General features: G+C 40.3%; 1 protein-coding gene across 7 annotated transcripts in view; it reads right to left on the bottom strand.

Annotated features, from left to right (window-relative positions):
- Positions 1-12,077, bottom strand: part of elmo1 (engulfment and cell motility 1 (ced-12 homolog, C. elegans)) — a 93,319-nt gene that overhangs the window by 47,387 nt on the left and 33,855 nt on the right. For 5 of the 7 annotated variants that reach the window (XM_058619034.1, XM_058619035.1, XM_058619032.1 and 2 more), the window contains 6 exons: positions 9,874-10,035; positions 5,239-5,279; positions 4,953-5,025; positions 4,795-4,845; positions 4,539-4,708; positions 1,330-1,365 (listed from right to left, as the gene is read on the bottom strand). In XM_058619034.1, coding sequence (XP_058475017.1) covers positions 1,330-1,365; positions 4,539-4,708; positions 4,795-4,845; positions 4,953-5,025; positions 5,239-5,279; positions 9,874-9,951 — 449 coding nt within the window. In that variant the 5' untranslated portion in view covers positions 9,952-10,035. The remainder of the gene's footprint in view (positions 1-1,329; positions 1,366-4,538; positions 4,709-4,794; positions 4,846-4,952; positions 5,026-5,238; positions 5,280-9,873; positions 10,036-12,077) is intronic. The other 2 variants (XM_058619036.1, XM_058619038.1) reach the window with 1 other exon arrangement.

Below are 12,077 nucleotides of genomic sequence, written 5' to 3'. Positions count from 1 at the left end.
GGGCAAAACATGACAGAGAGAGAGAGGGAAGGAAATGGAAAAGAGGTTTGCAAGACAGACTCGCATCCAAGAAACAGTGGGAGCCATCAGAGGGCCAGCAGGAGCCGGGCAGCACAGTGTGGTGTTTAATCAGAACCGAAAAAAAGCTACGTCATAGAATGAAGTCATGCAGTTACACAAATACCAGGAGAAACAGATCACGGTGCGAGAGGCACAGCAGGCCGAAAGCAGAGAAGATATTAGACAGCTGCATTTAAGATGATAGCTGGAAGACCGAAAATGAGAATTATAGGAATCATAATCAAATGTTAGGAGATTGTGACAAGCACACAACTAGTGTTGAAATTACACTACAGCTATTCTAGCCGCTATGAAACAGCTTCATAAATATAAGTCTGTTATACTGTGTAGGACTTAATGAACTGGTTTTACAATACTGACCTCTACTGCTCAAATGTGGCATTGCAGAACTGTCTTGTATCTGTTACTCTAGAAACTCAACAGAAAGGACCTGAACACTAACAGAAAACCTAATTATTGTTCTGTCCACACTTCAAACAGCTTATGGAGATGAAAACCCTCTTGAATATGAAGAAACATTCCTGCATATGGATGAACAGAGAGCTTCATGGGTCAGTATGCTGCTGCTGCTGCTGCATGGTAGGTGATTAGTCAACAGTCAAATGGACAATTAGTAACCCACAGCTGAAGGACGAAGGGGTTTTTGCAGATGGCTGTGGGCATTTTGATGACACACTATGGTAAACTACTTGACGCTACATGAAAGAAGCAGAATACTAACATTAGTGGAAAGATTATTTACAACGGAAAGTAAAGAAATGACTTTGACGGACGGCTCATGTTCCTGACAGCAAGACTCCCCACAGAAAAAAAAAACCCTCACCCTGAGCACCACGTTGAAAAGAAAACCAAGATTTAAATCAAGGGTAAAGTGTTGACTTTGCCCAGGAGTTAAAGATACATGAAAGTGTACTAATAAAACTTTTAGTTCCAAAAACGAAAAGCGAATGCGTTTCTTGATTTCCTGAATAAAAAAAATAGAAAAAACATGAATCTTGGTCTTCTATCAGTTTGGAAGAGCACATTGAAAGGTTTCTGTTGCCCAAAACCACATGCAAAAATAATTAAGTGCCACACAGATTCTGAAATGGGAGCCTGTGATTGGCCGTGTTACACACAGATCATTTCCATAAAGGTAGTGTGGGGCAAGAGTCTTAATCATGCAGACTCGGTCAGCAGGTTAGGAAGAGCATAGAGCCAATAACGTTACCCAAACGAGGGGTGGGGGAGGGGGGGGGGAGGCCTTACCAGGGCTTCATAATCTTCTGTAGTTTCTGATAGCGCCTGCAAAGATTTGAGAAACTTTGGTGTCACAGTTGGGAAACAAACAACCAAACCTGTCGGTCTGAGCCGGCACAGAACTGTCGACAACACATCACAAATGACCGACAAGTTCATGGAAAAGTCTGCCACACAAAAGGATGTTTATCTATTACACGTGACACAATTATAGCCTGTAGTAAAAAAACAAACAAAAAAAAACAAAACACAAATGAAGTGAAATTGCAATACTTGAATGAACATGTACTTTCAAGCACCTGTAATCAGCAAGTCTTCCCAGACACTGAAAGCATGCCAAGCAGAGGCAGTTGAAAAAAAAGCAGCTTGCGGCAAATCACAAGGTTTCACAAGCTTCAGTAAACAAACACAGAAATGATCGGCACTTTTTTCCATTTTTTACAAAAGACCACAGACAAAAAAAAGACAGATTTGTACACTTCAAAAGCCATGAGTGGCAGATGCACTGTATTGATGCGTGCTCTCTAACCTGAGCCTTGCTGCAGTAATTAAATTACCCAAAGACACAATGAGATTAACAAAGCGAGAAAAGCTTTTCCGTTTAGAATCAGTGTCCATGTTACTATGCATAGTTCAAACAACAGCAGCAATCTGAGAGAGAGGCCTCAAAACAATTAAAACAAAAAATGGCAGCATGGAATTTAAAATCACAACATAAAAATCCCATTCCCCCTTTGTTTTTTCCCCAAATCAAAAGCTCTATTAGACAGCTGGCTAAAGTTGCACTGTGCATTCTGAACGACTGTGTCGAGGCACATGAATTGGAACAGTTGTTCCACGTTTCAGTCAGCAGAGAGCGATATACGCCCTTGTGTTTGGGAGCTTGTGTGCGTGTGCCAAGTCCAAAGTGATTTCCACATGAATACAATTCAGCATCGTCGCTGGCAGACGCATTAAATCACAGTAATGCTTAGCTCTGGAGTTGCCAGCACTGAGCCTTTTCAACAATTACACTTCACCAAATAGGTTGTCAGACTAACTAATGAGAGAGTGTGTGTGTGTTTCTGTTGTGTCACACACGGATATAAATCTCTCTCTTACTCTCACACACAAACGCTCGCACACAGGGCACTTTCCAAATCTTGAGTCGTGAATAACTAAATGTGACGCTAATTTACATAAAACCATATTTAATGAAATGGCTGCGAGCGGAGTGGAGTCAACATCGGCGCTGCTTGTGATGGATGGCACCGTGCTGCGAGATCAAACTGGGTCAAATATTTGCCAATTTAAGCATTAAATGCAAAAGAAGAAGACGACGACGACGAAGGGCTTATAACAATTTTCTGTCAATTGTAGAGGTGCGCGTAATGTTGGAGGGGAAGATATAGTTGTCTAATAAGCAGAAACAGGGGATGTTCTGCTGTTCTGCTGAGTGTTCTGCTTACTGTTGCTGTCGAGCAAAGTTCTCTCTTCAATTTTCTTTTTCATACACCGGGTGAAAAAGGGATGAATAATAAGAAATGCATGGGGCAAAAAAAAAAAAGAGAGCGTCCCGGATGGCTGAGTTGGCTGCTGCCTGTACTGCTGCTGCGGTCCTTCCTGCTGGTTTGCACCGTATGTGAGCTTGTGTGAGCTTTTTCACTCCTACTGTAACTGTCGTCTGGGTGTTTTTTGGCTTTGTCAGGCCGGTACTTTGCATTCACACAGTTCACTAATAGCACATACACACACACACTAGGGGTGGGCAAGATATATCTTCTAATATTGTGATTGTTTTAAAGATGTGCAAAACTGACATATATGTTTATGCAGCGTTGCAGAATATTTACTTGAAAACTAAAGTTGAAAGAAAATAAAGGTTGTTTTCCTGAAAACATTGTGTCCATTTATAAAACTTGTAAGCCACAGACATAAGGAGTTAGAACTCAGGCAATTAAAGTCAAATTTTTTAAAAGGATAATGACTAAAAAATATTGAATATCACCCACCCCTATCACACACACAAACACTTCCCACTGGTATCACAGTGGAGAAACCTCAGCAAATATATCCTCGCTGTAACCTTCAGTCGAGACAGTCTCCAGGGACCTCCAGCCTCTTCATCTCTCACACACACACACACACACACACACACCAGTGCAAATCTCTCTTCTCAGTCCAGTGCAATATCACTTTCATGGTCAACAAAAATGAACAGGAGCCCGTGGGCATGAACTTCATGCACAATAGAGGCCGATTCTTCTCTTCTGAGCGGTAAAATACACGGATGTCACCTTTGGAGAGAGTTAGGGGTTTCACAGCCTAGACAGACATGGAAAATTAAAAAAAAACAAAAACAAAAAAAAACCCTTTGCTTTGAGACGCATATTTAATGACTGTAATGACTGTCTGTGCTGACCTTTGCTCGTCACACTCGGGAGAGAAAGGATTACTTTGGCTATTAAAGATTGGAGGGCAGCAGCTTTTTTTCTTTGTTGTTGCTTGACAAAACAAATGTTCTTATTATCGGTCCATGTCACGCGACGCATGTGGGAGCATAAAACAAGATTACCTCGCTGAATTTAATCAGAATGGACAGTGCAACTACAGAGAGTCACCGACTTCTGGTCTGCGTCGGTGGTGTATGTTTGTGCTCACACCGGACTCGATTATTTATTTCAGTGTAAAGAAAAATCTCGGTGGTTTGTGACACCACCAAAGCAAATCGCCTGTGAGGAGGAAAACACTGCAGACATGGAGACAAAGTCTATGTTCAGATTACCAGACTAAAGTGACTCATATCTGATCATCTGCAGGGCCGTGTGGACACAGAAATCAGATCAGTTTCAAATCAGATTTGTGTCACTCCAGTATGGGGTTCCTAGAACAGATGTATATCCAATATGGGTGACCCTGTGACATGAATAAAAGCACGGCAGAATCGAACAACAACGGAGGCGAGTGCTGTCCTCTTGATTTAATCTCACTCACAAATTCACTGCAATAGCGTCCATCACTTATCGTACATATTTCCCAAGTGGCCTCCAAAACACGACGCTTTCTTTTGTTGATGACGGACGAAAAAAGGTTGGAGAGGGCATTCATATTCAGATACAAAAGACTCGTAGTTAAGAACGTGAACCCTCAAATCTGATCTGTAACGCATCAGATCTGTATCAGATTTGAACTGGTAATCTGAACATAAACCAAGAGAGATGAACAACTAACGGACTTACTCAGTCCCACTTTCCACCATCTGAGTGAGCAGGGAGATGCCGTCCAGGTTGATGAACTCTTGGGCAAAGGTGATGTCACGTGAGGCGTTGGCCAGGTCCTTCAGAGACTCCAGCTTGGCATCCATGCTGGACGACTGAATCCGCTCATGGAGCTGGACTGCCGTCTGATACTGCGGGGTGCAAAGAGACAAGAACCTGATGGAAAAGCATCTTATGATAAAACAACGGAGAAAAAAAAAGAAAACACAAAACTTACAGGAGAGGTGGTCAAGCGTAATATCGAGCCATTCTTGATGTCGTTGCGATTCTGTGGAGAACAATCAACAGAAAAGGCAGAAAGTCAAAGAGCTCTTTTTAAGGGCATGTTTTTTTCACTCGGAAACATCTGCCTGGATCAAAATCAGATAACCAAACCTTTTCTGTGATGTAGAAACTTGTTGCGTCGGCGATCTGGAGAGCAAAGTTTTCATGGTTCCCCAAGGACCACCTGAAAGCCATCAGATGAAGAGAAGAAAGACATTCAGTTGGGGTTCTTAAAGAGAATATCGTCTCTGTCAAATACAAGGTAATAGGATCAAAACCAAGGGATAGGAGCGAGAGTGCTGAAGTATTTTCAAATCCAATTGCACCACTGTATGCACACATACACACACTTATATATATATATACTGTGTGGTGGAAGAAGCAAATGCTGACTCACCCCTCACACACTTCTTTAATGATGGCCGAGAGAGGCTTTTTCTGTGGAGAAAAGCAAAGCTACATTTAGTCGTCAGGCCCAAGCTTGAGTTCCTAAAACAACAGTCCACTCACAGTAGACCGCAATTACTTTATAATACAGTGCTGGCACAATGAGACAGTGTCCAACTGCTGATGGAGGAACTTTGTCCAGAATCTAATTCATTACTGCTGGTTCGTCAAACTGCTTCAAAGTGGTTTGAAACTTCACTCCAAACACATCAAGTTTGTGTTTCGTGTTTATTTTATGCCACACCATTGAATATGTATGTAATTTCATGTAAATTCTACTCTCTTTATATTAAATAATGCATTATTTTTATAGTATAAACCACCTTAGAATTCAATTGTCCGTTGCACTTACTCTTTAGTTTAGTAATGTATGGGAAGCTGCCTCAGTGCCATATATTTGATGCTTTGATACTTTGATACCAATGCTGTCAGGATGGTATGATACATATAATAGAGTAAATATCATAATATCATAGCATACACAGAGTCAAACTATTTCATTTAGTCATTTATATCACATTTCCACTGGTTAAAAAAACCTGTTGCGATTTAGTTTCACCAGTGGGAATGTATTCAAACAGTATTTTTTTATCTAAAAAAAAAAAAAAGAAAAAAATGTGAATTTCTCTGTAAGATGAATAAAGTATCTATCTATCTATCTATTCACTCCCAGGTCAAATTAACCAGTTTTTTTTATCAGCATCAGCAGAAAGGAAAACCCAGCGTGAACATGCTAATTTTGTCCTTGTCTGCTTTAATTTTGCATATTTGTGCAACACTATGACGAGCAATCATCCTCTGGTCATGAGTATAAATATCCATAGTGAGCCTCATGTTTTTAAAACGTCAGACAGTGTTCAGTATCATCATTTATTTCATGAATCGGACAATCTACACCGAATTGAAATCGAGAAATGATGCAAAATAGTAACCACTCGTTTTTGTCCCTAACTTCGTGGGTGGAGCACATGATGCAGGGGTAAAAAAAAAGAAAATCAAAAGACAGGAACAACTGGAAATGAGAATGGTGTTAATCGCCTTTTTTTTTTTAGCAGATTCACTCGGGTTTAAAAATCCTAGATATAACCCACTAAATTCAGTGTGACAGAGGCTTTAGATAACATTTCTGCAGCTCTACACAAACAACACAACACCACACAACACATACCCATGCACACTAATAATGAATATTATATGACGAAAATACTACTTGTACTGTTTTGCCGGCAACTTCTCTACAGTGACAGAAGCTGCCAGCGAAATGCAGGAGCTGCAGTGACGAAGAGGTGCAGAGAGAATAAGAGATAGTGGCAGGACGGGGGGAGAGAACGTGACGGGGAAAGAAAAGAAAGACAGTGAGGTGACAAACATTGAAGTGGGCTGATCTACAAACAAAAGAGGGAACAAAGGATAAAAAAATAATATAAGAAGCTAACTGAATAAGATAAGAGAGAAACAACAGCAAACACAAGAAGAGGGACAGTGATTGATAACAGTGGGAGGAAGCAGGAGAGTGGTGGAAAATGAAGCACTGACATTTATTAGAATAAAATGTACGATAGCAAGAACAAGAACCAACTGTTTTATACCATAAATGTTCATCACTGTAGTTGTTTTTTTTCTGTGAGCAAACTATTCATATGCCTGATCATGATCACGTCTTATAGACACTAAACTCATCGTGCGTTGCTCAGAGCAGTTCCTTTTCTCGTACGAGATGTTTTATTAATAAACGAATACATTTTAAACACATTAACCGTCAAATAACCTTAAAAGTTAATATTCTTTTACAACATACAGTATGGTATAACTTTTGTCTTATTTCTGATCTGCTCTGAGCTGATCTGCAATTTGTTTTGAACAAATGTAAAGAAAAAAATTGTTCAGTATCCTCAAAGGATCTACATGTGTAAGCCTTATATGTAACCATGTGAGCTTTTCTTTTTAATAATTAGACTTTTAACACAGCTATAAATTGTCCTGGTAATCAAATAATAATTATTTGGACTGAATGAAATCAGGAGATAAGTAGTAGAGACGACATCTACAGTTGGAGTTTCTCTTGTCTTTTCCTGATGATCATTACGAACATCCAGAAGGTCTGAGAACATTTTGTAATTTTATTCTCAGGACTGAACTACATTTTATCATTCAAAACTCTCCACTACTATTATATCTTTTCTCCACATCAGGCCATCGTCTCTCTTCACTGTCGCCCGGGGAGAAAGTAGAAAAGTGTCACACTTGATACACATGACTGCAAATTCCATACCCTATCTTTCAGCTTTTCAACTCGACACTCGTGTTTGGTAAGTGGTCGGATAACAAGTACATCTGTCTCTTTGCAAGGCCGTCCACTAACACAACAAACACAATTCACACACAGTTTGGACCAACGTCACAGTCTGTCATTCGTGTGCAGACAAATCTGTTGTCAGACAATTTTATAACACAAAAAAAAGATGCATTTTTGTGGTCATATTTATCGACTTCCAAGACTTCTTTTTACTCCACTCCTTTTGATTTCCAGCAAGCATCACATTAAACTAGAGGTGTTTAAACTACAGGTGAAAACACTGAATTACAATAAATCGTTTACAAGTTAAACTCTTTCTCTGCAAGCAAATGTATCCAACCAGAAACGCTGTCAGCGTGTTCTGACAAACAACAATAATAATAATAATAATTAAAAAAAAGAAAATTAATAAAATTGTCTGCACCAATTCCCCAACACAAATTTGGTACTTGTGTGCCTGTGGGGCCGTGAAGATGTTTGAAAAGACAAAAATAACAATGTGATTCATTCACACACACACACACACACACACACGCACACACGCACACACGCACGCACACACACACACACACACACGGAGAGGGAGAGAGAGAAAGACACTACTTAAACACAGTCAGTGTAACATGATAGAGAAAAACACACACAAGAGCACAAACAAAAATCAGAAATACACACAAATTCCTCAACAAATGGGTACAAGTACACACACAGACACACGCGCACACATACACACACACAAATAGTTACAAGTATGCATGCTGCCACGCAAACACACCCACACGAAATTTCATTTATGCCGAGTTGTACCCACATAAACAAACAAAAACTACACACCTGCACTTTCTTTCTCACACACACACACACACACTCACACAAACACACGGTCTCAAGACAGCGTGTGCCACTGAAGCCCACTCCCCATCGCATGACTCAGACAGCCATATGCTGCTGCAGGGCCTATTGTACAGAGGAGCTGCAGAGGGAGGAGGAGGAGGTGGGGGTTGATGGTGGAGGACAAGAGAGGAGGAGGCAGAGTGCAAGTTTCACGGTTTCAACAAAAGATGGGAAGGAGGAGTGGGGGGGGGGGAGACAAGAAAGAAAGCAAAAAAAGGGGGAGGAGGAGGAAAAAACAGAGGAGAAACAAAAGAATGATGACAAGGAGAGATAAAACAATTAGACGTAAGTGGAGGAAAGGGACGAGGAAAAGGAGGAGAAAAGACCATAAAGGAGCTGAAGATATTTTACGATTCACAGTGTGGGATCGCTGCTGATCAAGGGTCAATGAATACAAAAACTACAGCCCCAAATCTAAATACTCTGTAGCTCAATGTTTCATTCATCCATTGAGAGGGACAATCATGGCTTCAGTTGCTACGGTGACTCAAAGCTCGTACAATCATTAGCCCATCTGTGAGTCACACACATGCACACACTGTGAGAACAGGCCATGTTACACTGTATCAAACAACGTAACAGTAAACATGTCACCTCACCTCACCCCACATGGTGAGCTACATTCATAGTTTGGACTTTTTATTTACTTTAACATGACAATATCTCCTCAGATTAGTTACAGATTTATAACCAGATGGATATACTGTAACGCAAGAATGAGAACCAACTTAAGATGTGAGCTGTTTCCAACAGTGTGTTAACTGTGTCCTCTTCTTCCTTATAATAATGTGCTACTGCCACGACACACAAATGCCCCCTCTGTGATTCATAAAACAATCTGCTCGTCTGCTTTGATTGCATTTTGTAAACTGACATTGAATAATCGCAAAAATAGAATCATTAAATTGCAGCCTTCACGGTTTGCTTGTCGTGTTGTGTCAAATTGCAATTTTGGTTTTTAAAATGATCAATTTTTTCAGCCAAAATGAAATTCCTTATCTAACCTTATTGTGTTTTTTTTCATATATATATATATATATATATATATATATATATATATATATAAGATGCAAATAACTTAACTCAAAAAAACTTCAAGTTTAAAGATGTAACTCTTTAACTATTACAGTATTTAGGAGTAACCTAACTAAGGCCTGGTGTGTGTTCACACTTTATGACTTTCACATATGACCTTCACCTGTTTTCCTGTAGTTGTAGCCTCCACTTCCTCCTCATAAAGTGATAATATTAATGTTTTTCATGTATTCAGATTCAGCCTAGACACTTAAAATAATGTGATTTGGCAGGTTGAATGTCATTATCAACAGATTTACTCTGTCTAAACTCTCTACCGATAACACTGACGTGTGGTGTTTTTTGTTGTCAGACACCTACCTGGTCTATCTCCATGAGCTTGGGGAAAGCCCCCGGCCACTCAATGGCCACCTTGACTATGTCTGCCGGCGGCGGCATGGCTGCCGGGGGGGGTGGGGTGCCCGGTGTGGGTCTTGCTGCCTCACACCTCTGTCACTACTACTGGAGAAGGCTCATCCAAACCTGCAGGAGAAGAGATGGACAGAGAAGACGGCACATTAGTCAAGAACCGGGGGGCCTCGTTGTTTGAGGAAAAAAAAGACAATAAGAAACACGTGAGCGGAGTCTAGCACAGCGCTCTGGGGACTGCGACGGAACAGCTCAAACTAATTATTCACATTCATACAACAGTTAGCAACTTAGAGGAAATGAGACAATTAAACTACTTACACCAGTTTACAATAACAGGTGATGCAAATGCACACAAGATACATTCTGGACCTCTATTCTCATATCCCGCTAAAAATATCTGAGGATCCCACCAATCAATTCCCGGTTTGAAAAGTGAGCACTTAGCCACCAGGGGGTGACACCGCTGGTTTCCTGAGGGGTTAATGTCAGGTCTTCTTCAAGAGAGCACTTTATAGTTTGGCTTACTTGAAGCACTTACTTACTTCTAGATCTTGCTTGTACCCAAATGTTGAAATGCACTTATTGTAAGTTGCTTTGGATAAAAGGGTCTGCCAAACGACATGTAATGTAATGTAATGAGATCATAATAATGTGACTCATGTAAAAGGAAAATAGATGATTAAGCACAGCACATATAAGTGGACACCAGTGTGATTGACAGCTAGTAGTGTCCAACAGTATTTCGTTTCACAACCGGACGACCACATCCACTTTGTCTATAAGGTGACCGTTTGACCTTGAACTTTCATCATGACATTTCCTGACGATCATTTCACCGGCAACACAGACTTGTACAAAACTCAAGATGTATCCACAGATTTGTGTGATCTTTCTTTCCAGCAGTTAACTGCTTTCATTTGTTGCTGTTGTCACGCAGAGCATGAGCGCATGCTGGTGGGCCAGAGCTTAGTTCAAATTAAAGTTTATCTCCTAATGAGGTCTCAGCGAGAGAGTGAACTGACAAGTCACAGTAGTTTAAAAAAACTATTTTATTGGGAGCTGGCCTGAGTTCAGTCCAAGTAGCAAAAGGTAATGACGTCATTTTGCACCCTAATCCAAGTCTACAGAATGACAATAGGACAGGTTGCAACTGAGAGTTCTAAGACGTAACCTGCAACCAGGTCCCTATTGAATAATACCAGCTGTCAATCACACTGGTGTCCAGTCATGTCTATTTTTGTTCAAAATGAAAACACAGTTTACAAGATTGACATCCTATCTCTTGAGGAAAGCCTGAAACTAGCCATTGTGACCATTAACTCCTCAGGATTTTTTTTTTAAAATCAAGTCAGAATCAAGCTCATTGTTCGAAAGACTGATATTCATTATGTTGGTACTTCCTGATTGACTTCCCCCAGGAGACCAGACGACTTCATCCAAGTTTAAAAAGAGCATTCCGCAAATTTTACACATCAATAAATCAATTTACTCATCACAAGAGGCAAAAACATCCATCAACTCATTTGATTTTACTCCTAACAGTAATAGTCTTACTGCTATCAATGGAGGATACATGTGCTTTGTCATTCATGATGGAAAAACAAGCAAACTCATTTGTAAAAACTGCTGCTGATGAAAAATTCCTCAGGTTGCCATAAGCATGTTGGTGCTAAATGGGCAGGGAGGTGGCTTCTGAAATATGAAAGCAAGAATTACTTCTGAATCTTTTGAACTAATCTACATTATTCTTGAACTTGCAGGGCCTAACTGAAGGGGTTTCGAGCCACGGTCCACGGTGTTTGAACCTGATAACTGAAGATACATGAAACAAGAACACACAACGAGGACAAAACCCAAGTGAAAACGTCCCCAGAATCTAACCTTGCAAGTTACAGTGTGCTAGGACCAAGTCAAGCAGCAGTTTAATATTATATACCGATTTAAAACATTACGACGTATGATACCATCAAAATATTGACTGCTTTATATTCTCATGAGGGGATGAGAACTGCTTCCAACATGATAATACGTTGAAGTCAAAACCCCTGACAATAAAGTAAAAACCCTGGATCAGAAGTGTTCGATGACTTGTATTGTAAATTGCAGCCTTTGTCATTTCCTGATCCACCGCGTGCACCCCGATTCATATAGGG

Source organism: Solea solea, chromosome 20, assembly GCF_958295425.1.
Source record: "Solea solea chromosome 20, fSolSol10.1, whole genome shotgun sequence".
NCBI lineage: Eukaryota > Metazoa > Chordata > Actinopteri > Pleuronectiformes > Soleidae > Solea > Solea solea.
The sequence above is the reverse complement of the archived record's forward strand: the minus strand, read 5'-3'. Positions and strand labels throughout refer to the sequence as shown.